This window comes from Candida parapsilosis, contig 005807 (genome assembly GCF_000182765.1).
Source record: "Candida parapsilosis strain CDC317 annotated contig 005807".
Lineage (NCBI taxonomy): Eukaryota > Fungi > Ascomycota > Pichiomycetes > Serinales > Debaryomycetaceae > Lodderomyces > Lodderomyces parapsilosis.
Window position 1 is genome coordinate 398,467 of NW_023503280.1, and position 25,686 is coordinate 424,152.

Genomic DNA, 25,686 nt, shown 5'->3' on the forward strand with positions numbered 1-25,686 from the left:
GCTACCAACGTTACTCTATATAGATCCGTCTCTACTTCCAAATCTCTATTGTTCTTCCTTCTCCTCAGTCTTCAACGCAAAATTGATAATCAAACCCAACTTTCCAAGTCCGACACCCTCAAATCCCCCTTCTTTTATGACCCAATTGACGTTGTTTAAAGTATCATTGGCGTATTTGCTGACATCAAAGTCAAACTTTGGGATAGATACTAAATACTTGGAATCGGCGAGTTTCAAGAAATCAGTGTCAAATTGAAAATTGTACTTTTGTCCTTTGTCGAATGTGAATTCTTCACATTTTGCAGTTGTATTGAAGCGTTTCTTTCTTTCATTTGATGAGGAAGGTGGATTTTCAACCGATCCTTTGAAATCCTCTTTGTAATTCATTGGGTGTGACTTCTCATCAATAATGCCCAATGGCTTTGGTTGGTTTATCCCAATGTAGCTGAAACTGTTCAATGCTAAGCCATAAAGATATGGTTTATCATTGTAAACGTCCCCCTTGACAGTGTCATTAATGAACCAGTTGAATAGCTTCAAGCCTGTGTTCATCAAGGTTGTGGGAACATAATCTTTGATCGCATAGGTAAAGTCATTACCAAATAGCAAGTCGCCTCCTTTGATATCTTCCTTTGGCGTAAATTCGATATTGATTCTTAAGTTTGGCTGTGGTCCTTCATCCTTTTGAACAGAATTAAAGTCTATTTTCTCCCCATTGAGGTAGGTCTTGTCGTCTTGATTGTATAGACTGTTTGACAAATGGGGTTGCGACCCATCAAATTGCTTAATGTTGACTAAAAGTTTGAAAACCCCAATATCGGATTTGATTTCGAGTGGTTGGTTTGTGTTTACAGGAACAATTTGGAAGTTTGAGTCGTAATTATTAGAAGCCTTGATAAAGAGTCTCTTGATTACTGCCATGGTATGTTTGTGGTTGTGAAGATGAAAAGTGTTGTGCAAAAGTTGCTAACGAATTTCAGGTTCATTTTTAACTGGGTTGTTTTAAATTGCGGCGTAGATCAAATATCGGAATTAAACAATCTAAATACGAGGTACCGCCGATAAGCCTAGTACTAAAGAAGAAGTGCCAGTGGTGGTCAAAGAAAAGGGGAGAAGGCTACATAAAGCGAAAGAGAAAGCTATTGCAATGAGTTTGGGACAGCTTGTGGGAAACCATGTTGAGCGTCTCTACATATGGGCCAGCCCCCGCGATGGTTTCACACCGATAAGATAGACAGGCACATCATACAGTCACGAGCCAGATAAGCACGCACAGCCACTTAGTCATACAGATGATGAGTATTATGGCAAATTTAATCCTGGTCTCAACATATACTAATTCACATGTGTGAGTTATAGTACCACCTGCCTAGTTCAATAGCAACTTAGCAATCCAAAGTGAATTTTTCTATATTTTAACACTTTGTGCATCGAGAAATATTGTGGCACATGATCACGACTATTGGCAATTTTACTTTCCCAAAACTTATATAAATGCACTAAACTTCAAGCTAAAGTTGACACATTTCCCTACTCCCTCACGTTCATCAATGTCTTCATTTATCGTCAAGTGGATTGCTAACCGTCTTTTAAAAGATAATCAGTGGAATAAGTTGGGAGTTGAAGACCCATACTACGAATATGTACCTATTCAAAAGAAAGACGGAACAAAGCACAAGAAGATAACCAGAAGAATCCCAGAGGGTATTTCTCAACACGATATTGGCATCTTAGAAATTTTCAAAAAGAAGGCATACAGGTACGATTATTGGTTTAAATTACTTGGGGTCCAATTTGGATGGTCGAGTATCGTGAGTGTGGTACCGGTTGTGGGGACAGTGATACAAACGTATTGGTCGTTGCAGTTGTTGGCACTCGCTAGGAGGATTCAAGGTGGGTTGCCATTGGATTTGCAACTATTGTTCTTGTTGAACATTGCTATCGATTTCGCTTTAGGATTTATTCCCATCATTGGTAGTTTGATTGAGATAGGATACAAAGCAAACTCGAGAAACTTTTTGTTGTTGGAAAAGCATTTGGTTAGAGTTGGGCAGAAAAACCAAGGATTGATTTCTGAGGACGAGGTTCGTCCAGGTTTCATCAATGACACCGTACAACCGTTTGTTGATGAAAAAGTGAAACCATTTGTGGACGAAACAATCAAGCCAGGCGCAATTAAAGCCGGGGACCAAATTTTGGAGTTGTTACAGAGGAAACCGCGCAGCTCAAGTGTCTCTTCAACTAACTCTGGTGTCAGCACAAAAGGCACTAGTGGGTCTACAACGCAAACCAGTAATGCCACTGTCACCACTTCGTCAAAACCACTGTCCATTGCAGATTCGAAAGTAAAGGAAACCGATTCAACTTTACTGCATCACAATATCAATTAGGTTAGAAGGAAAATTTGTCGGGTATTGAATAAAGTAAATTTATTGTATAAACCAAATTGTGAAATCCATCTCGAGAACCGTAAACTTCAGGAGCTCTCTTACAAGTGCGTTTTCACGGTCACAACATCATCTTGCTATGGCAGTTTGTCTGTGATCTCGCATCTTGTTGCAAAAAAAGAGCGATCACATTGTGGGCAATGCGCAGCCCAGGCCCTCATGCTGAGTAGTAGAGAGGAAAAAAAGAAAGGAAAGAAAAAAAAATATAAATCCACATTAAAGCCGATATATCGAGTGAGTTAAATATCACCAACAATGGCTACAACGATCGACCAATCAGTGAATGGAAAATCCGCCAATGGTGCAAATTCGGAGCAAAACGATTCTAAGGAGACTACTACCACAATAGCGGATGCAGAAGCAATTCCACTAGAATCATTTTCAATCAAATCAACACATCAAGACACAGAAGAAGCCGAAGCAGCATCTCTCAAGTCAACGGACGTTATTATCGACAAGCCAGAGTCTGGTTTGAATGATTCACCCATTGATGAAATACCCAAACCGACAGAACAAGAGTTGAACCCATGCTTGGCTAAGTTTATGCTGTTTTGTCAGGAAGGATCACTTGAATCTGTCAAAGAGTTGATCGAATCGGGGTCCATAAAGGTCAACGATACGTTCAGTGATGGTATTAGTGGTCTTCACTGGGCATGTATCAATAATAGACTCAGCTTAGTAAAGTACTTAGCAGAGAATGGTGCCAATCCTAATTTATATGGTGGAGAATTGCGAGCAACACCACTTCACTGGGCATGCAGAAATGGCCTTGTTTACATTGTTCAGTACTTAGTATCCAACACATCTGCTGACCCTAACTTGCGAGATTTGCAAACTTATAATGCCCTTCACTTGGCAGTTCACAGTTCAAATATTACATTAGTAGTATACCTATTGTTGAGCTGTTGCGATCCAAGCAACAAAAAACACTTGTATATTGATGAGCCAGATGGATCAAACAGAACTGCTCTTCACTGGGCTAGTTATCAAAATGACATCTTTACCGTTAATGCTTTGTTGAGATTTGGTGCCGATGTTTCCAAAACGGACGATAGTCAATTCATTCCGCTTCATTGGTGTTTTATGAGAGGCCACAAGAATGTTATGAAAGCATTGATTGAAGGTGGATCCGACATTTTTGCAAAGAATGACGTGGGTAAGAATAGTTTTGATATAGCGAAAGATATGAATTGCTCACAAGCATGGCGAAAGGTGTTGATAGAGTCGGGACTAGATCCCAAGAACAATTGGGCACCAAAAGTCAGATGGGTTAGTCCAAAAGTGGGCAAGGTGTCAACGTATCTAGCACCATTTGTTTTGTTACCTATTTCGCTAAGTATATGCACTACATCACAAGGTTTAGCATTTCCGAAGTTGGTTCTAGCTTTTGCATTTTTCGCATTTGGAACTTATATTATCAACAAAACAATAATACCGACCTATTTGATAGATGATAAACCGCTTCCAAAATCACCTTTATTAGCCGGAATCTTTTCAGCCACTGCATTTTGGTGCATCATAGTTTGGATGTTTAAAATACTTCCAGCCACTTTATTTTCCAATTTTTTTGCCAACCTTTTCATTGGAATATCAATTGTGATTTTCGTTTGGTCGTTTTTCAAAGCCATGTTCATCAACCCCGGATTTGTACCGACCCCAACTGACAATGCCGTGATTCTTTCACAAGTTGAAGACTTGCTCAGCTGTGGAAAGTTTGACACTGATCATTTCTGCGTCAATTCATTTGTTCGCAAACCACTTCGTTCCAGATTCTCTAGACATAATAAAAAGTTGGTTGCCAGGTTTGACCATTATTGTCCGTGGGTATACAACGAGATTGGAGTGAGGAACCATAAGCTATTTATCACATTTGTTTACGCATTGAATCTCGCCATTCTTTTGTTCACATATTTGACTATTCAGTATTTTGATAAATTGAAGGAGTCGATCGAGTCAGATGATGAAGATAATCAAAGCTTCTTCTGCAGGTTGATTGACGAAAATCTATGCTACGGTTACAAGAATAATCAATTCCATTTCAATTTGTTGGTATGGTGTTGGCTACAATATATTTGGATTTTTTTCCTTTGTTTGGTTCAAACTTTTCAAATTTTGCGTGGGTTAACTACTTGGGAATTCAGTTCATTGAATTCGAGAATATACAGCCCAAGACTGAATCATTCAACAGTTCCGGAAGAAGTTGCTGACTCACTTACTCAACCTCCTAGATCAGATCGCAAGAATAACGAATTTCAAACTTGTTTAAATTTGCTTGGTATTGATCAGTTTGTGATGACAATGAAAATGACTATCATGTCTGTTTTCAACAGAAACAGAGCCACTAGCATCGATCCTTTGCATATAGATATACCTACCGATTACGGATTGAAACAAAATTGGTTGGACTTTTGGATAATTGGCGAACCCAATTGGAGAAATATTTTTTACTTGCCCATTGAAGGTGAGAATAACTTGAATGGGCAAGTTGTTGACTATTATAATCTTTATGAGTACCCACCAAAACTGTCCAGCCAAGTTGTGTAAAAAAGAAAATTGTGACTGTGTATAGTTTAATTCTACCTGCTTATACTACATTGTATGTACTTGTCATTCTCGTTTGTGTTTATTCCCATTTTCCATATACTTGTCAGACAAACACCAATGCAAGCTCAAGTTCGGTATAAACAACCAAAACAAAGAGCCAAAGATCATCGCTCCTCTGAATCTCTTTTACGAGATAGTTGAGGCAGTTGAATAGACAGACTGTTACATCAAATTCTATTTGCATGTTTCTCACTTTTGATTGCATTGATGCCATATGAACTCATCGTCCAAGTTGGATTCAGTGGCTCTTTAGAAGAGTCAAAGAGGGACGTCTACTATAGAAATGATCCTATGAAGTACGTCGACATAGAAAAGAAAAAGAAAAAGGGTAAAAAAATGGGAAAAAAAATCGATGAGGAATGAAAGATATTTATAGTGCGAGAAAATTGTGTGAAGAGTGTGATGAGTGTGATGAGCTTGTGGGTTTTTGTCACACATAAATTATAAATGCTTTCGGTGAAGATTTGGAAGGTGGAATTTTAGTGGAGCAGTAAGCCTGATTTGAGTATTTCAAGGTGTAGTAGTAAATTGTGGGAACAATGTCGTCGGTTTTATTTTGCAAATCCATACAAGCTCTTCAAAAAACATTTTGTTGCGCTTAGTCAATAGCTAATACCAAAATTCTCTGAGCTGACACCATCACATACTTTATCCCCCAAGCCAATGACTCCATCAGAATTACACCCTCGCAAGAGGACATCAGAAGATGATGCAGGTACAAACAAGAGGCTCAAATTAACAGCAGACAGTGGTACGACTGATGATCATACGGAAGATTTGAAGTTAATCCTACCAAAGCCAGTAACTACAAATCCAGCCCAGTTTGCAGATCGAAAGAGACACATTGAAACCATAGCAAACATAATCAAGCTCAAGAGGCCCTCCTTAAAAACGCCTAAATTGAAGGCAATAGAGATTGAATACGATATTGCCAGAAATACAACACATCGTACCTACGCATCTACGTTGAGAAATGCCATTTTGAAGCTTCAGCATCCAGAGAAATTTCAACTGGGGAACCAAGTAAAGAAACGTTCGCAAGAGGATGTGTTGAAACTACTAAAGTCAATAGAGATTCCAATACTGAAGTTGAGAAAATATGGATATGTCATGTCTGTACCTGAATCAATTCCCAATGCCAAAATCACTAGAAATTGTCAGCGATGCGATACTGAGTTTAAATTGAGTCAACAATTGGAACCTACAACATGTGAGTTTCATTATGGTAAAATACGACGCAATCCAGACAATAAAACAAGATACTATGAATGCTGCTTGGGACCAAAAGATGATTGCAAGCCTTGCGACAAGCACAAATACCATGTTTATCAAGATCAGAGCGTTGAAGAAAAACAGAGTATGCGTTCATATGTAAAGACTGAGGAAATTTTTGAACAAAAGGGGAAATATCGAGTGTTGGGTTTAGATTGTGAAATGGGATACACAACAAAGGGTTTTGAATTGATGAGAGTTACCGCTGTTGATTACTTCACGTTAAAGACAGTCATGGACACTTATGTTCTTCCATTTGGTGAAATTGTTGACTTCAACACTCGATTTTCAGGGATATCAGCTTTGGACGGAGATTTTGTCAGTTTCAACCAAATGATTCAAGAGCTAGGAACGGTGATGGACAAAGACACAATTCTTATTGGACATGGGTTGGAAAATGATATGAATGCATTGAGGTTGATTCATAGTCACATAATTGACACCTCAATACTATATCCAAAGTTTGAGAGCACGCCCACTTCCAGAAAGAGCTTAAAAGATTTGACATTCAAGTATTTGAGTAGAAACATACAAGTTGGTGACCACGATAGTGCTGAGGACTCTATAGCTGCTATCGAGATTGTTAGATATCACGTTGATAAAGATGGATGTGGGATAAAGCAAAGCACTTGATAGAAACAACAGGTCACGAAGAATTCATCTGAAGCTTCTATTTATACAAAATCTAATAATAAGGTAGCTTATACCGAGCATTTGCAGAGTCAGCAATAGCCCTATTACATGTCTTGCTTCTGCCCTTTTTGCAATAAAATGTTCCATTGACTGGTACGTGGGTGGTTATATAATCGATAGACATTCCAATAAAGTTTTGATTCAATGCATTCAACCCACATGCTTCATCCACTTTTATTTTTCTTTCCAAGTTTGCCTCCACCACAGTTTCCATCAACTCAACCTGCATCAACTGCTGATAGTCAATGATGCATGACAAGTCATAATTCAAATGTTGGAAATCATTGAACTTGTAATCTTTGAATTGTTGATACCGGCTAAACTCATCCATCAAGACATATTTCATCTGGGTCTCAAGCATGTCGTTATCCCTCAACAACAAATTGTGGATATTTGGTGTTGGTTGTAGTATCGATTGCATTTTCGGGTTCAAATTGATTCTGCACTCACTGGCTTCATATGTATGTTCGCTCAATTTCAAGGATCTGATGTAAAACTTGATTACAGTGTTGTCAAGGCAAGCTTTATCTTCCTTTGAGAGGGCAGATGAGGTTAGTGAAGTGGCCCATTGATGAAATCGGTTGAGATGGGATGGTGATTCAGCAATCTTATTGGCCACGTCTTGTAAGAACCCTATGATGGTTTGCTTGTCGTGAGTTTGCGAAGTGATTTTGAATATAGCGTGTTCTTCTTGAGTCGTGGTGAAAAGAGCTGATATCGAAGTGAATGAAACAACCATGATGATGGTTAACCTTGAGAATAGACGCATTGTTGAAATAAGAAGGGTTAGTTAGTCAACGTCTGGGTATAATTCAATTTGTATTGGAAATGTGAACAAAGAATGGACTATATTTTTCTGATATGGCGACAAAAAGCTTTACATTTCTGGATTCTTCCAAACTTAACAAGCGATGCAAATCGGTTTATAGATTCCCAAGTGATGTTAACTACTGCAATCCAAGGGCCAAAGTAGAGTAATCTTCGCACGAATTGGGATCCTTGATCTTATAGGTAAATTTTGTGCCCATTGTTCTTCTGCATCGAATGATCTCGTTGTGTGCTTTGAAATGCAAGCTATCGCGTCTGTGCTAAAACTGCTCCACTCCATCCTTGAACGTTGCATTGACCATCTGATATCCTTCTGGTGTTTTACCTTCCAAATAGTTGCAAAGTGAAAAAAGCATCTACACGCGATTGAATAAAATACGAACACGACACAAAACCGTCAAAAGACAAAAGCGAAGGAGAGACGCGAAAAGTTCAAATTGAAATTGGATTGTAATAGATTTACCAATAGACAAAACCGCTGCCAATTTATAACAAAACTAGGCTTACTTCTTCTTCTTCTTCTTCTTCAACTTTGATACTGTATTAGTTGATTTTTACCCTTCTACACTCATCAATAATGGGCACTGCAACACCAGCAACATTAACACCAAAGAGAAAAGGGATGTCCCAAGCCAGTGGTGGTGGTAACTCTTCCTCAAGCAACAAAAAGAAGCAAGCATCATTGATGTCCTTCTTCAAGCCCGTGGCAGCCAAAAGTGATTGGAACAAAGATGTAAATCAGTCTGCAAATAACTCGGTACTGCAAAGCCGTGTATCATCATCATCACCCTTGAGGTCTAAAGTGACGGTTAAACAAGAATTATCAAGTGATAAGGAAAATGACAATACATTAATGCAATATGATGAAGACGAATTTAGAGATTTGTCTTTTTCTTCGAGTTTGACTTCGCCACCGGATGTGAACGTGGTAAAACAAGAACCAATTCTGTCAAATGCCATGAACAACAACAACAACAACAACAACGAAAGCACGCCCTCGAAGGATCATAGACCAGCACTCAATTCCAGCCCCATCAATTCCAGTCGCCATTCTAGAAAGCAAGTCAATTATGCTGAATCTGAAGATGAAGATGAAGATGAAGATCCTGTCATCCTGTCATCTCGTAAGAAGAGAAAGATTGTGCAAGAGCCAAGTGACGACGAAGATGATTTTCGGCCAGATATGTCAGATGCGGATGATGATGATGATGATGATGACGATATGAGTGACTTTGTGGTTGATGATGATGGTGATGATGTTGATGACGGTGAGCCAGATGTCCTGGATGACGAAGATATTGCTTTCAAACCTAAGAAATTGAGTCAATCACAGAAGTCAAAGTCAAGGTCGATTCCCACTGAGACATCATCTTCAGAGATTAATACAACCATGGACACAACTAATACCACCACTTCCAATGACTTGAATGATAAGTTTACTGCATCTTCGTCATATGACGCTTCAGGATATGTTACAAAACAATTTCTGTCAAAGCCATTACCAACCACTAAAAGGAACTTTGCCAAAGAGAATGAGGAAAGATACCAGTGGCTCGTCAATATCAAAGATGCAGAAAAAAGATCTCCGGATGACCCAAATTACGACCCTAGAACACTTTATATTCCGCAGTCTGCATGGTCCAAATTTACTGCTTTTGAAAAACAATATTGGGAAATCAAGTCCAAAATGTGGAACACCGTCGTGTTTTTCAAAAAAGGGAAATTTTACGAGTTGTATGAAAATGATGCTATAATTGCAAATACTCAATTTGATCTTAAGATTGCTGGTGGAGGACGGGCAAATATGAAGTTGGCAGGCATTCCGGAGATGTCTTTTGAACACTGGGCAAAAGAGTTTATTAGCCATGGTTATAAAGTTGCAAAAGTGGATCAAAAGGAATCCATGTTGGCGAAGGAAATGAGGGGTGGTGGTTCTAAAGAGGAAAAGATCATCAAAAGGGAATTGACCGGTGTATTGACTGGAGGTACGTTGACCAATTTGGATATGATCACAGATGACATGTCAACTTATTGTCTTAGTATCAAAGAGGAAGCATGCGAAGATGGGTCTAAGATATTTGGAGTTGCCTTTGTGGATACGGCAACCTCGGAATTGAACTTGATCGAGTTATATGATGATGCAGAATGCACCAAGCTTGACACATTAATTACACAAGTCAAACCTAAGGAAGTCATTTGTGAAAAGGGAAACCTTTGCAATATTGCAACCCAGGTCTTGAAATTTTGTGCTCATTCGAATAATCAAATTTGGAACAATTTAAATCCAATTACTGAGTTTTGGGATTATGATGTTGCCGTTGAACAATTGGTTAAATCAAAGTACTATGATGCTGAGGACATGGACGACTTTTCAAAATACCCTGAGGTACTCGTTGATTTCAAAAAAAGACACTTCGTAGCATTCAATGCATTTGGAGGACTATTGTCCTATTTGAAGACTCTTAAATTGGATGAGAGTATCATGAGTTTGGGTAATATAAGACAATACAAAATTTCAGAAAATGAAACATCGCACATGATTCTTGATGGTATTACTTTGAGTAATTTGGAAATTCTCAATAACAATTACGATGGCGGAGATCAGGGAACATTGTTGAAGTTGGTGAATCGAGCAACTACTCCATTTGGTAAAAGACATTTGAAAAAGTGGATTTTGCACCCATTGATGCGTATTGATGAGATTAGTCTGAGGTACGATTCCATAGATTATTTAATGAGTGATGGTTCTGAGTTGAGATCTACCTTACAAGACTGTTTGACAGCTTTGCCTGATTTGGAACGTTTAATTGCTCGTGTACATGGTGGAACCCTTCGATTCCGGGATTTCCTCAAAGTTGTTGAAAGTTTTGAAAGTATCGCCAGATTCTCAAAACAATTGTTGGAATTTGCCAACGTTGAGTGTGGGGTATTGTATAAATACTTGCAATCATTCCCTCAAGATATGGTTGAGCATATTTCAGAATGGGAGGATGCATTCGATAGACAACAGGCCGTGAACGATATCATTATTCCTGCAAAGGGTGTCGATGCCGAGTTTGACAAATCTCAAGGTGTTATTGACGGTTTGGAAAACCAACTCAATGAGCTTTTGAAAGGTTACAAAAAAGATTTCAAATCGCATGAGATATTTTATCGTGATTCAGGAAAAGAAATTTATCTTATTGAACTTCCTGTGAAATTGGTTAAGCACGTCCCACAAAGTTGGCAAACTATGGGTGCTACATCGAAAGTGAAAAGATATTGGTCACCAGAAGTGAAGCAATTGGCAAGAGAATTGATGGAGCAAAGAGAGTTGCACAAGATGGTTTGTGATACTTTGAGAAACAGGATGTATGCCAAATTCGACGCCCATTACTCCACTTGGATGAAAGTGATCAATTGCATTGCCAATATTGATTGCATACTTGCATTAACCAAGGTATCTGAATCAATCAGTTACCCATCATGTCGCCCAGAATTCGTGCAAGGTGACCATGGTGTGCTCGATTTCAAGGAATTGAGACACCCTTGTTTTGTTGGTAATGGAAACTTTATCCCTAATGATATTCACTTGGGTGGTGATGAGCCCAATTTTGGATTGTTGACGGGTGCCAATGCTGCTGGTAAATCTACCATTATGAGAACCACTGCTTTGGCTGTCATTTTAAGTCAAATTGGATGCTACATACCCGCTTCGCTGGCTAAATTAACCCCCGTGGACAGAATAATGACCCGATTAGGTGCAAATGATAACATCATGCAAGGTAAATCAACTTTTTTTGTTGAACTTTCAGAAACCAAGAAAATTTTGAGTAACGCTACTCCCAGATCATTGGTGATTTTGGATGAATTGGGTAGAGGCGGTTCAAGTAGTGATGGGTTTGCCATTGCTGAAGCAGTTTTGCACCACTTGGCTACTCATCTACAACCACTTGGGTTCTTTGCAACACATTATAATACCTTAAGCGTATCATTCAAGTCGCATCCACAAATCAAACCAATGAGAATGGCAATTGTTGTCGACCAGGAGTCGAGGGATATCACATTTTTGTATAAATTGGAAAGTGGTACAGCACCAGGATCATTTGGAATGAATGTGGCATTGATGTGTGGAATCCCCAAAGAAATTGTTGACAACGCTGAAGTTGCTGCAAAGAAATACGAACAAGTTTCGAGTTTGAAACGGACGTATGAGGAAGCAGATAAAGACGAGGAAATGAGTTTGGGTTTACAAAGTGATTGTGTGTGGTATGGAACTGATAGAATCGAGTTGTTGAAGCAGGACATATTCAACTATGAAACTTCAGTACAAGAGAGGGCACTTGATAATGTCTATAAAATGATTGATTCTTTATAGAGGTAGTAGATGTAATAATATAATTGATATAGAGAAATGTGTCACAAATACAAAACTTCTAGGCAACTATAAAGTGACCACTAGTATTTCAGAGACGTGGAAGGTTGGTCGATAGTCAACAGGTAAAGTATTGATGCTTGTGTTCAATCAACAGTGTAAGCACAACGCTAAATGCCAGATCTTCATTTTGATACCTCTGCTCCCGACCTTTCGACTTTGTGCTAGCAACAGCAAACATTTTCTCACAACAGTGTGACACGATATTTTCTTACCAGCCCCAGATTCACATTCTCCGAGGAGAAAAAAAAAATAATAAGTACCATACAGAAAGTAAAACAGAGAAAAGCACACCACTTTTTTCTTTCCCCATCATCAACAACCCCAACAACCCCAACAACCATCATGTCATCAATTATCAATCAATTAGGTCTCAACACTAGAGTCCCATACCACTTCTTATTCTACGCATTGTCATTTGGAGGTACTGCCTTCTACTCATACATTGTCTCACCAGTGTTGTTTAAGGAGTTATCAAGAGATGATTTCAGCAAAGTCCAGGGTAAGGTTTTCCCTCGTTACTTTAAGTATCAAATCCTCTCACCACTTTTGATTGCAGCAATCACTCCATTCAAGTACTGCCCATTCACAATTGGTACTTTGGCAATTGCCTCATTGTCGGGAATTTTCAATTTGTGCTACTTGGAACCTAAATGTCATGCTATCAAGGAGGAGAGGATCAAGTTGACTGCTATTGGCAAGGAAAAGAAGGACAATGGTGAGCCAACTGACGAAATGCAAGCATTGACTACTAGTTTTGGCAGATGGCACGGATTGAGCATGTTGATCAACAACTTGTCTATTTTGTCATGGGCTGTCTACGGATTGACTGTAGCCAAAGGGTTGACTTTGATCAAATACTAAATAGTGAGAGAAGGTATGCTAAGTTGTTCTGTTTTTTGTTTTTCTATCGTTGTTTCCTCTTGAGATCATCTTGTTTTCGTAACTCCTCTGCTTCATTGTACTCAGCTAGTTCTTCTTTGTATATGGTTGCGGTGAACTTGAACAAGTAGAGGTACCAAATGAAAAGCTGCACTATTGCAAACACAACAAAATGGCCACTCAATTCCACCGTGGCAATGTTGGGGTTTATCATCCATCTCTTGATGATCCACAAGTAATGGAAAATGGTCACAGTCATTACCACCACGCCAACAAGAAAGAACTTGATATCTTTGATAAGTTTCGGTGTAATGTACTGCTGAATCAATGAGGGTTGTGCTGTAGATCTGGCGTCGTTATTGCTCATGTTGTGAGTATGTATGTCTTCTCTTACATGAGATGGGATCACGGCTAAAACATTTCGGGTGGTGATTTTCTTGCTTTTTTGAGAGTGCGTTGCTACCACTTTGGTACAAGTTAATTTGTTATCAATAAATAGTTTGGAGCACAATCAATTTTGTCTTCTATATTCCTCACCAGCTATCAAGATGGGAAATCCTTGATGGTGAAGAAAAGAGGTGATAATATGCGTGCAACCTTGATCACCAAAATCTTTAAGCAGAACAAGAGCAATGAAGAAGATATTTTTGCAGCAATTTTATGCCAAACCCTTATTGAACAGGTAAAAACAAAAAAAAAAAAAAAATTGCATACAAGTTGCAGCATAGTTTATCAGCATCAGTGAGCTCCGCTGATTTTTATGACACTATTCAGGAGCTCTCAGAAAATCATCTACCTCGAGAAAGGATAGAGCTTATCATCATCATATCACGTGACAAAGCTACCAGGTTTCAAAAGAGTAGCAAGCATATTTTTGTGATAATTTATCATATGCCTTATTCTAGCACTTGGTGATTTAAGCCACTGAAGTAATTTGTTTCCTTAAAAGGACAAAAAATCAAAATTCACCGGATCACAATAGGAGTTGTTGTGGCCGTAGTTACGCAAACAGAGTTATTGCCAACAAGCGAAGAAACGGAATCAAAAATCTTTTATTGTTTCCCAAAGTCGATTTCTTTGTTTTCACTTCTTCGGTTCCGTTCACAGGGATGATGATGGAATTTACTGTGATGTATATTCTCGGTCTTTGAATTGTTCTATGAACATTGTCTTCTTTGGTGGGTATTCAACCACAAATTGAAAAATATACCCCAATCAACTTTTTGGCCACATTCCCTTTTGGAAAAAAAATGGTGCTCTATGGATCGATTCCTATACTTTTCTCCTTGACTGCCAGTGTTGATGTGTAATTTCTACAATTGATTGTAATCAGACACTTTAGTCATTTGAGGAAGAAAAGTACATATACGATTAATGTAAATGGAGTGCGTAAAATCAATCGGATAAATTTCTAAGCGGATTTAGCAATAGTGAAAACAAATTTAAATATTGTTAATGTATCATTTTTTGTGGTTATTCTTTGCCCGCCAAGATTTACACAAATCTGAAATTTCAGAAAGTACCTCTTTTACCGCCTGAAATAGAAAACAAAGTGCAGCAATAATAAATTGAGGAGATCAATAACATATGATATTGTTCACTTACATCAAATAGAATAACTAAAAATAAAAGAAAAAAAAAAAAAATTGACGCCTTGTTCATAACCATAACCAATTACGGCTCGTTCAAAGAGTATGGAATTGTTTCAAGTCGTAATTTCTCTTTGTGACTGGAGGGGTTGTTAATCCGAGATCCCAAAACAACCTATAGTCTGATAAACATAAGTGTACTACTTGTGCTTGCATTGAGTGGTGGATGTGTATCACTTTTACTTATTTACAAATTTGCAACTCCTTCTGTGTCCTTTTCAGATACATTCGAAAGAGGCGTAAACTTACATGAGCCAAAAGAGCCTGAAATTTCAGAATTTCTCGTTTGCATTCGTTTCGTGTCGTCTAAATCAACTCTCTGTTGAGCTCAAATACACAAAAATAAAACAGTACAAAGGACAATAAAACCAATAATTGATCCAGACCCATTGTTGTTTACGCCAATCTCATTTCCCTCGCTCTAGATTTCCTGTTCTTGTTAACCATTCCAACGCCCAAGAACCGGAATTTTATTCAGTATACTCTCGCGCGGCACACAATATATGTATTATATATATATATATACACAAACATTTTGCAATTTAACACAAATAGAACAAAGGCTAAGAACTAAAAAGTTTGGACTAAAAAATTCCACTAACCGATTCTAGCCTAATTTACCCTGCATTGTTACACTTAAGTCCCTTTCATACTTCATAAAAACGTGCATGCATTAGAGAAAGAGATTAATTTTCCGCAATTTCACTATAAATAGGGCACCAAAATTCCAACAATGTTGTCATTTACACTATTCAAGATTGTTATTTGATCCCATCATCTTCAAGATTCTTCATTTCCCACTCTTACTCCACACAAAATGTTGTACGCTTTAGCCACTCCAAACTCCTCATTCAAACCACTGATTAGAAAGATCAAGAATTCATGGAGATTGAAGAAATTCAAAGAATTGTATATTGAAAAAGGTGGTTTATCTAATCCTCCCAGTGATGTATCATTCACAGAACTGACTTCAAGTGATGGGTCAGCTGCTACTGCTCTGTCAACTAGAATTCGTATTTGAAAAAAACTGACTAAAAGCAACGAACAAGAAACAGGGTTTTTGCATGTTGAGGAACATATTGCAGCAAATAAATGAGGCGCACATGACTTCTTCAACGAGTTTAACCACTAAAAAGATAGTTTGGGGGTCACACGCTTGGTGACCTCATAGGCCGATCCGAGCAGGTCTCGGACGATTACGCATTGGGTTGCTAATCACTTTTGTTTACAGTTTGAAAAATAATTAATTTCCAGTGAACAATAAGTCCTGAAGTTTATTAATTACACAAAAAATCATATTGCGTTGAAATTTATGAATTTTGGAATCCCAAACTGAACCACACTCATAGTTAGAATGCGACGTACTTGAACCAGTTTACACTTCTTGTATAGAGTATTTTAATAGACACTTTTACTTCACATAGCAGCAGTTTTATTACTACACCCGTATAAATTCTATAATTGTCTAAGCTTTTCCTCGAGTCACACAAAAACCAGAGTCTGGGGCTACTACAGAAGAGATCTATGCACAATTTAAAAAAAGAAGTAAAAAAGAATGCTTTACTTTTTATATCTTTTATGCAATAACTATACAATGCTTTTTAACTAGACCCTGAAGATGATCCCTCTTGATCAAAACCATCAATTAACTTTTCATTATTCGATGGATCCCATACAGCTGAAGGCATGGACAAATTTTGCACTTGACTTCTGCCATAGGGACTGGCATTCAAACTATCATCAGCGCCAACACCAGCACCAGCTTCACCTCCAACAGGCACATATTCAGCACTTCTACGTTCCCTCTCCCATTCTCTCCATCTCCTCATTTTAATCTTTGATGCATCAAACACACCTTCAGTACCACCATGATCCTGTCCTTTATCACCACCAGCAACAGTTCTTGTTTCACCCCAACTGAAATCATCAAATTTCCAATATGCATACGAAGGAAGAACAAAATTCCAAATTGGTAAAGCAATCAAGTAAATGAAAAAATAAATAATGTACGACATTGACGAAATCGTAATAACAATTAAACAACCAGGTAAACCGAAAATGACCGCCAATAAAACCAAAGACATAATTGGCGTGGGCTTGGAAATAATGGCAACAATAATAACATAGATGGTGAAGGAAATAGCTGCTGGTAACACCAACGTACCAACCAATTCGATGAAAATGACAAATTGCATTGAAAAACAAAAAGTTCCACAAAGATCATTAACCAAAACCAATTCCATTAAATTGTGCACCGTTGAGTTAATCCATCTACGACGTTGTGACAACAACACAGAAAACTTGTCAGGAACAATGGTTTTACAAGCAGCTTTAGGAACAAACACTTGTTTTCTCTTTGGGAATGTTCTCAACATCAAGGACGAAAGAAATCGATCTTCACCCAATAACAATAAATTCTTTTTGTGCAAAGTGTCAACAACGTTATCGGAGTATCTTTCAACAATGTCAGGATTAGCCAAAATGGGCACCCAATATCCATCTGATCCCTTTGGCGCTTTAATTCTGTACATTGAGAAACATCCTGGCAAACAGGTTACACCACCAAAGATTGATTCAAACGCTTTGGCTTGGTGATGGGAAATGTAATATTCAAACACTTGAATTGCCGTGACCCATGTTTGAGATTTGTTTGAAATTTTTGTTTCTCCACACAATCCCATAATCATGGGGTCCTTAACCATTTCAGCAGCCATATGAGTCAATGAATCAGGATAAACTTTGGTATCAGCATCAACCATGAGCACAATTTCATAAAATTCCGCCATTAATCCTGTAATTCGCCAAATACTGGAAAACATTTCAAATTCCAAACTGGTCATTCTTTCATCAAATACAACTTTTTGTAAAAATGACATCAAAATGATTTGAGAATCACGTTTACCTCTGTTACCAGGTTTAGGCATATTGGCTTCCTCTGGTGTACCACACTTGACGACAGTAAGCATGGGCACACGTTGTTGTTTCTCGGGGGGAACAGTCTCATCATTGTAGTTGTAAAAACCAGCATATACTTTGGCCATATTGTGACGTTTACTACCTTGAGCGACAGCCACATACGAATAAGCTTGAACTTCATCTCTTGGAACCGTCAAGTCTGACATCATATCCAAAACAATATCTGGTGTTGTTCTATCATTTCCTGAACCTTTGATTATACCATCACAGACAACAAGAATAAGTTTGTGCGAGTTTGGATAATCAGTGGTGGCTACAGAATCCAATGTTGTACGGATACCATCTTCATCTTCGGAGTAACAAGTAACCAAGTTGATCGAGTGAACCAATGGGTATCCAAATGGTTGATACTCAACTGGTGGTTGAGGCACAACGTCGGGATGAATAATATCTGGAGATAAACGATGCACAACCGAATCTTCAAAACCATCAAAAGGGTTGTATGTTGTCAACGGACGATTTAACAAATCAGTTGATGAACCTTGGTCATTTAAATACAATGTTGATTGTCTAGTACTGTTTTTACCGGTACCAACACCGCTGTTCCCCATCAAAGTGTTCTTTTTACCATATCCATTCTTACCCAAAAGAGCTGCTTGAGTTGACATAGTAGTGTACTTGAATGTCTTTGAAAGGGCGCTTGGATTATCATAATACTGCGACAAGTCTGCATTTGGTCCCAAAGCAAGTCTCTGTGCTCTTTGAAACACGCTCTGCCTATTTGTCTTGGCAGCTTTGTAATTGGCTCTTGCTTTAACTGGAACAGTCTTGATTTCGGGTCCCATACCGGCAGCACTATTGTCAACCCAATTTTCAATAGCCTTGTTCCGTGCCGCCATTGTTTTGTTATCATACTCGGTTGCACCCTGTTTTCTCGAAGTAACCCATCTAAACCAACACGCCATAACAAACTTGACAATAACCACTGACAAGATAAACACCAACGACACAATTAATACAATCTGCGACGCAATGCATCCAATTGTATCTGAATCAATTGATCCAACCTTGATAATCTCGGTAAGACACCTTGCTGCTTGACGTTCACTAGGGTCTGTCAATACTAACGAGATATCAATGCCACGGTATGTAGAATCATCACGTAACTTGTTGAAAAGGTCTGGGTATGTCACATCATCATGTTGAATCCAATTGATCAAGTTGAGATCCAATACATTTCCCGAGTACACAACCAAGTTTCTTGAAGAATTTTTGATGTCATCCCACGTGAAATAAACATCACCAGATACTTTCAAGCTATAGTATGCTTTTCGAGCAGTTTCACTTGTATGACAAGCCCAACCATTATAATATGCATTGGTGTTATTGACGTCGTCAGATCCATCCTGACTAAATACTCTGCATGGCATATACCATGCAAGTTCATTGTCATCATTGTAAGGGATAGTACAATTGTCCCTTGGTTTAATTAAATTCTTGCAATTTCCATTAACATTTTGAAACAAAAATGAAGCATCTTTGCCACCAGCATTAATGGGTGGATACAACACATTTGAACCAGCACCAATTCCTGCTGCAGCTGGATGTTTTGACGAGGTCAAATCAAATGATCTACCATTAATGATCAAATATCCGTGATTGACCTCATTGATTCTGGTTCTAACACGTTCAGTTGAACAAACAGTTTTGGTGAAACCAAAAGTCAAATACGCCACAAATGCACCAATGTACAAGATACACGAAATCAATCCAATTTTTTCCCTCCATGCAAATTGACGATCTTTGGTTCGAAGTCCAAATAGCTTCAACAAGGGAGCTGGTGCCCAAAAAGTAATTGCATAACAATAAACCTTCCAGAAATAAATATCGCTCTTGTCGGCATCCTTTTTCCGGTTTTTGGTACCTTGAACTTGTGGTCTAGGTATACCATTGGATATAACTTTGCTCTTCAGAGGCGATTGGGAATAATCCTTGATTTCATCATTCAATCCATAAACTTCTCTACCTCCTTTCAAATCGTGGGTATTGGGACTTCCCTGAGGTGAAGAATCATGAATATCCATCAACGGAATACCCTCTGTATCATCATCAAGGTGATTTGCATCAAATCTGTTTGAAGTGTAAGCACTGAGATGTGATCTTGAACGACCCAATTCATTTGATCTCGATGGATCTAGACCCGTAGACGAAGGTTGTACTTTTATATGATCAGCCTCTTGATTGGCAACTTGGGTATAGTGAAACCTTGGATGGTTTTCATCTAAAAGTGTTCTTTCTGGTCTCACAAGCGACTTTTTTCTACCAATTCCATCACCAGTTTCAGGATCAAATTCAGTATAGCCACGTGTAGGACTTCCACTGGATCTATGAAATGACATTTATGGTGTAGTAGTAGTAGTAGTAGTAGTAGTAGTAGTAGTAGTAGTAGTAGTAGTAACGAGGGTATGATCTATGCTTTAGTGATGGTTTTAGCTCTAAACGATGGGGAAGATGGCTGTGGCTGTCAGTTGCCTCTTTAAATTTTTTTCTATTTTTTTTTTTTTGTTTTTAATTTTTTAATTTTTTATTTTTATATAAAAAGCGAATGGAATAAGGCGGGATTGATCTCCTTCCTTATTGAAAAGTCAGACAAGTGTGTGGAGTGGATGAGTAAGCTACTTTGCGTATGTGGTAAGCTTCCTTGTCAACTAAAGAGTGAAAACCAATATGCCTAGGGGAGGGGGGAGGAAGGAAGGAAGGAAGAAAGAAAGTAAGTTATTTACTAGCAGTGTTTGGTTAAGATGTGAGAATTTGTTATTTGTTATTTGTTATTTGTTGTTTGTTGTTTGTTGTTTGTTGTTTGTTGTTCTAATGTGTGAGTTTGGCTTGATTTGGTTTGGTTTGGTTTGGTTTAGTTTAGTTTAGTTTGATTTGGTTGGTGGGTGTAAAAATAGAATCCAATTTTTTTCTGTTTTCTCACTCTCTCTTTGTTTTTGGTTTTTCTGTTTTTGGTTTGAAAGGGGAGAGAGAAAGAAGACAAACAGAGACAAGACAAACAGAGACAAGACAAACAGATTATGTTTTCTTTTTATTTTTTTTATTTTTTATTTTTTCTCTTTTGGCTCGGTTTTGATTTTGTGTCGCAGATGGATTCTGGTTTTTGTTTTTTTTTGGTTTGTGTCGCGTCATTGATTTGTTATTTACATTCTACGACACATTGTATCTTGTATACAAAACTTCATCAATACCTTTGCAAGAAGTGACTTGTTACTGTCACCAAACTTATTGGCAAATGGAGTAAGCAACACCAACAACCTATTTAATTTCTTAAACTGTTGTTCGTTTGCGTTCGATGCTGGTTGCATGCGGAGCATTTGCTCGAGAACCACCAATATCTCATTCAATTGTACTCGTGGCAAAGGTCTATTTCCAGACAATTTCAAATCAGCAACTGCTCTTCTTAATGTAAAGCTGATTCTTCTCAAAAGGTACAATTCACACGAGGACTTGTACTTGGTGTCAAGATTCAGTAACCGGAATAGCTCATTCAAATTATTGAATCGAATCTTGGTATTAGGCAACACATGCAATTGTTCAGTTGTACCAAAATATTCATCAAATTTAAACGAAGTCAAGTGACCAATGGCCACTTTTTCATCTGTCACATTGTTTAAAATCAAATCCTTTTCATCACTATTGCGGTTGTAGAGGTATGAATTTTCATAAACACTCTTTACCAAATCCAAAATCAATGCATTATCTTTCTTGATCAAGTTGGGAACAATTAGCTCACTCAACTCTTGGTAGTGAGTGATTTTGATATCAGCATCAGATGCTATATCCGAATCAAAAGCAATGGTAAGCATCAATGACTTTGTAAGTAACGACCAAAGTTCATCACTTAGATCCTCCTTCTTTTCATTGATCAACTCATTTATCAACACCTTCAAAATATCATGAGCTTCAATCCAAAGCGGGGTTTTCGCCATTGATATACCTTGCAACTTGCGCTCAACAGCCTCAATGAGAGCCTTTATCGTTTTGATAATACTTTGTTCATCGGTAAATACTCGAGTATAGCCAAATTCATCAAATTTACTCTTCATCAATTGCAACCCCAAATGACTAATACCAATAAATGTTGGGATTTGATAGTTTTTTTGTACAAATACATTATTTTGAAATTTTTGTTCAATCCTCATTCGAACTCCATATGGATACACAATCACATTTGCGAGCAATTGCACCACAGCAGCTTGTATTCCAACATCATTTTTATCCAATACGGAAATGTTTGTCAATATAGTCGATTGCAATTTACTAGACTTGTTGGCATCTGATTGGTGTAATGGCAACACCGGATATCTGGCACCCTTGTTGAAAATATCAACAACTGTATTCACTTCGTCTAGCGTCAAGTCAGATTGAATAACCCTGTACAATGGTGGGAAACATTGCATATACTGCACAAGTGAGTCTTGATAACTCGAATTTACCAAATCATACTCAATTGAATACCCTTTCCATAAATTGAACAATGCGTTACGAATTTGTCTTGTATCAATCGCAGCCGATGGATCAATCAAATCCTGAAAAGACTTGAAAACAATCAAGTTTATATCAATATTCTTATGCGACAAAAGCTTTTCCATATAGTCGAAAATCATTTGCCATTTGTCATGAAATGCACTGGTTTCGGAATGGCTGAAAAATTTGCGATACATATTAGTGAACCCTTCCAATAATAATCGAATCGTTTCCAACGATTCCTTAACACTCTCAGCTGGATCGATACTAAATAAGCATGGCAATACCAACAAGTGCACAACACTCCAGCTTTGCTCCAAAGCTGGGCCATGAACATCAACAATTTGAAAAAACGTTTGAATAGCCCCATCTCTTACTTGAGCACGACTCGTTTCTTGTTTAGACAAGTTGGCCAAGCAAAAGAGTAGGTAGATCTCAAGACAAATGTATGATTGATAAGATTCATCATTCAAATTGATAAATTCAACAAGTTCATCTTCCAGCTTTATTTCCAACTTTTGTGATGCACTGGCCTCAAATTGCAAAAGCCTCGACTTTAATGAATCACTAATGAGCCAGAAATAGCTCACTGCACTGAAAGAAATATTGAGATCATACGATTGGTGGGCAAAATTAACCACAGTGTCAATGAGAAACTTGAATTGTTTAAATGGCAATGACGATAAAAACTCATCAAGTATCAACTTTAACGTATCAAATGATTTTTCCACTAAAAGCTGTACTTTTTCCCGCAAATTCTGATCTTTTGATGCTATCGTCTTGAAAGGTGTATTTAGGATTTCAAAAACTTGGGCCCATGAACCTTGATAATGGGTGTCATAATTGTCAATTAATGAATGCAATTCTGTCAATACTGATAAATGAATTTCCGTCTCACAATTGAGAGTCAACAATTCCTTTGGTGGCCCATGCTCAAACAAACAAGTAATATACTTGTTTAACCCATCTAATGTCCTCGTTGCCGTTGCCAGAGACAACAAATCATTATGAAATCCATCACTCGCTAATTTTTCAACTAGTCTCGAAAATGACTCGGCAATGTACAAACGTAAATTGGAATGCAAATTTCTTCTTGAACCAAATTTAGTGATATAAGAAATGACCAAGTCCCAAACACTCGTATCTTGAATCAAAATTTTTGCCGGCACAAGTTGACAAATTTGAAAGATTTTTTGCAAATAATAAGCTTTGTTGTAAGGAGATTCCACTAAATCAAAATTGACAGTCTTACCCGCATCGTCTAAAAATGCAACATCATTCAACTCCGCTAAACATGAAAACAGCAGTATAAGCGCATTTGCATCATAACCACTCATTGCATCAAAAAGCGATTGAAGTGAAGCTTGGATACTACGCATATCAGCGTCGGTTATATGTGGTTGTCGCACACTAGCCAAGTCCTGATTTTGTTTTGATCTTGAAAAATTACTGAATTCATCGGGACCTTGGAGAAAGTAGGCACACCATTGCAATGATATCCAAATAATGGACCACGATTGTGCAAGCGTCGTACCCAATGAAATAGCCAACTTTATCAACGTCTTCAAACAAAGCACATGTCGAGAATTGAAATGTCTAGAGTTGATCAGATTCACCAGCGACGTACTGCTATTCACATCACCGTCTCCTTTGAAAAACACGCGGCTGGATGTAACAGACTCCACCATCGACTCCCCAATTGCGAGTGAATGCTTTTTTGGATCTTCATGTATTGAAGAAGTTTCTCCTTCTTCTTTATTGGGTCCTAGAGTAATGAGGCTAGCTGTAATTGCTTTTGAAAGCCTCAAAAGTAGATCATCTCTGATGGAGTCCAAGCCCAACAATCCAACGGAATGGGTAAACTTTTGAAACGAAGACAACAAATCTCGAAACAAAGCATCATCCAAGGCAGAATGAATAAACTTGTCAAGCAAAAGGATAACTTCCGCTGCAGTTGACGTTAAAATTGCATTGGTGAAATCAACATTCTTTTCCAAATTTTGCTCATCAACAGTAATTTCCAGCATTGTTGCAACAAAATCAGATACTCCATTACAATAATAAACAAGAATCTCAAAAATAAGATAGGTGGAATAAGATTCAGGGATGTTTGCTTGAGGTTCAGTTTTATCTAAATGATCGAGCAACAGAATCTTGTAGTTTTCCCGTGACAAAGATACCGCATCTGTAGCATCAATCACAGACGTGTGCACATTGTTTGAATCCGGCACACCAAATTTCAATGTGTCATTTGCAAACTGAACATCATTTTGTAGATAGGTATTGAGTACGTTGAACAATTCCTTCAATACATCCTTCTTCAGTTCGTCGTGGTCGTACTTTTCATAAATCACTTTGATGACGTTGAATTTGGCAAACACATTCTTCAACATTTCAAGAATCAATATCTTTTCCCAATAAGGAACAGAACCATCGTGCTGACTTTCAAGCAAAGCGTGGTTCAAGTACGACAAGATTAGCTCAACTTCAATCTCCAAGCTTTCAATTTGTGTGGTAAGCAAGACTTGAATCACCCGTATAGCCCTTTGGGTCAATTGATAGCTTCTCGATGGTGAATTCAATATCTTTAACAAAGAAGGAGCAGTTTGAGCTCGCAACAAGTACGCCAACTCTTTATGTTGCTGAAACAATTTGGTATGATGAAGGATTACGTTTTCAATTATATCGAGAGCTGATTGGCTTCTTATGGCTATACCACTTTTCAAAAATTTGGGCTTCTTGTTTGTCGTAATCCGATTCAAATCTTCAAAGACGCAATATCCCTCGTATGAAGCATCGTCCACTTTTACCACCTCTTCATTCTCAATGTCAATCCCTTTGTCCCCAGGGGAAGGGGTTATGCTAATATTGTCGAAAACATTTGAAAACACTTGCTCCAAAGTGGCCGAAGCCACTCCCAGAACAGTGGACGACTTGTTCGTACTTGTCAATCCTGAACAAAGGCTAATCATGCTCAAGAGGACATCCCCTGTAATTTTGGTTTTGTACTCCTGTGTTAATTGCTGAAGACATTGAAGAATTCTAACTTGAACTCCCTCTGCCAAATGTGAAGCCTCGGAAAATGTCTTCAACACATCTTTGAGTTTCTCCTTAGGAATGAAATGGACCAGAATTAGCTTTTGAATGATGGGAATTGAAGAATTGTTAAGCTTGAGGTTTCCCGAGTCACATGCTAGTATCAATGCATTTACTGTTTGTAGTTTCAAACTATCGTCAGTTACATCCTTTAGGGCAGTTGTTGGGGTCAACGATTTCAAGGTTTTGATGACTGAGTCGACAATTTGCCGCACATCCGGATACCTCTTCTTTGCTTCGGAGCTCAAATGGGCGAGATCTGTTTGAAGCAGATGGACGTTGTTCATATCGGTTTTCCAATTGGTTGTATACACCTTGTTGGAAATTCGTTACAAAAGTGTATATGTGTGTGTGTGTG

The 25,686-nt window shown here is 38.1% G+C and overlaps 12 protein-coding genes across 12 annotated transcripts; 7 read left to right on the top strand and 5 right to left on the bottom strand. All coding sequences in view use genetic code 12, as the record gives it.

The window, feature by feature from the left end:
• Nucleotides 1-45: 45 nt before the first annotated feature.
• CPAR2_801710 (uncharacterized protein) lies at nt 46-921 on the bottom strand (the record flags this gene model as incomplete). Its single annotated transcript, XM_036808017.1, has 1 exon — nt 46-921. One exon carries the CDS (start codon nt 919-921, stop codon nt 46-48), a length of 876 nt encoding a protein of 291 aa, XP_036664795.1.
• A 629-nt stretch (nt 922-1,550) lies between these two features.
• CPAR2_801720 (DUF4112 domain-containing protein) lies at nt 1,551-2,390 on the top strand (the record flags this gene model as incomplete). The annotated part of the gene is made up of 1 exon (XM_036808018.1): nt 1,551-2,390. One exon carries the CDS (start codon nt 1,551-1,553, stop codon nt 2,388-2,390), a length of 840 nt encoding a protein of 279 aa, XP_036664796.1.
• Nucleotides 2,391-2,702: 312 nt separating this feature from the next.
• AKR1 (palmitoyltransferase) lies at nt 2,703-4,991 on the top strand (the record flags this gene model as incomplete). Its single annotated transcript, XM_036808019.1, has 1 exon — nt 2,703-4,991. The coding sequence occupies one exon, from the start codon at nt 2,703-2,705 to the stop codon at nt 4,989-4,991; it is 2,289 nt and encodes a 762-aa protein (XP_036664797.1).
• Nucleotides 4,992-5,258: 267 nt separating this feature from the next.
• On the top strand, nt 5,259-5,414 carry CPAR2_801735 (uncharacterized protein; the record flags this gene model as incomplete). Its single annotated transcript, XM_036808020.1, has 1 exon — nt 5,259-5,414. One exon carries the CDS (start codon nt 5,259-5,261, stop codon nt 5,412-5,414), a length of 156 nt encoding a protein of 51 aa, XP_036664798.1.
• Nucleotides 5,415-5,714: 300 nt separating this feature from the next.
• REX3 (RNA exonuclease) lies at nt 5,715-6,956 on the top strand (the record flags this gene model as incomplete). Its single annotated transcript, XM_036808021.1, has 1 exon — nt 5,715-6,956. One exon carries the CDS (start codon nt 5,715-5,717, stop codon nt 6,954-6,956), a length of 1,242 nt encoding a protein of 413 aa, XP_036664799.1.
• Nucleotides 6,957-7,008: 52 nt separating this feature from the next.
• CPAR2_801750 (uncharacterized protein) lies at nt 7,009-7,785 on the bottom strand (the record flags this gene model as incomplete). The annotated part of the gene is made up of 1 exon (XM_036808022.1): nt 7,009-7,785. One exon carries the CDS (start codon nt 7,783-7,785, stop codon nt 7,009-7,011), a length of 777 nt encoding a protein of 258 aa, XP_036664800.1.
• A 681-nt stretch (nt 7,786-8,466) lies between these two features.
• On the top strand, nt 8,467-12,201 carry MSH6 (mismatch repair ATPase; the record flags this gene model as incomplete). The annotated part of the gene is made up of 1 exon (XM_036808023.1): nt 8,467-12,201. One exon carries the CDS (start codon nt 8,467-8,469, stop codon nt 12,199-12,201), a length of 3,735 nt encoding a protein of 1,244 aa, XP_036664801.1.
• Nucleotides 12,202-12,603: 402 nt separating this feature from the next.
• Nucleotides 12,604-13,122, top strand: CPAR2_801770 (uncharacterized protein; the record flags this gene model as incomplete). The annotated part of the gene is made up of 1 exon (XM_036808025.1): nt 12,604-13,122. One exon carries the CDS (start codon nt 12,604-12,606, stop codon nt 13,120-13,122), a length of 519 nt encoding a protein of 172 aa, XP_036664802.1.
• A 43-nt stretch (nt 13,123-13,165) lies between these two features.
• On the bottom strand, nt 13,166-13,507 carry CPAR2_801780 (uncharacterized protein; the record flags this gene model as incomplete). The annotated part of the gene is made up of 1 exon (XM_036808026.1): nt 13,166-13,507. The coding sequence occupies one exon, from the start codon at nt 13,505-13,507 to the stop codon at nt 13,166-13,168; it is 342 nt and encodes a 113-aa protein (XP_036664803.1).
• A 2,099-nt stretch (nt 13,508-15,606) lies between these two features.
• On the top strand, nt 15,607-15,810 carry CPAR2_801790 (uncharacterized protein; the record flags this gene model as incomplete). The annotated part of the gene is made up of 1 exon (XM_036808027.1): nt 15,607-15,810. One exon carries the CDS (start codon nt 15,607-15,609, stop codon nt 15,808-15,810), a length of 204 nt encoding a protein of 67 aa, XP_036664804.1.
• Nucleotides 15,811-16,390: 580 nt separating this feature from the next.
• Nucleotides 16,391-20,104, bottom strand: CHS3 (chitin synthase; the record flags this gene model as incomplete). Its single annotated transcript, XM_036808028.1, has 1 exon — nt 16,391-20,104. One exon carries the CDS (start codon nt 20,102-20,104, stop codon nt 16,391-16,393), a length of 3,714 nt encoding a protein of 1,237 aa, XP_036664805.1.
• Nucleotides 20,105-20,905: 801 nt separating this feature from the next.
• On the bottom strand, nt 20,906-25,615 carry MON2 (Mon2p; the record flags this gene model as incomplete). The annotated part of the gene is made up of 1 exon (XM_036808029.1): nt 20,906-25,615. One exon carries the CDS (start codon nt 25,613-25,615, stop codon nt 20,906-20,908), a length of 4,710 nt encoding a protein of 1,569 aa, XP_036664806.1.
• Nucleotides 25,616-25,686: the final 71 nt, after the last annotated feature.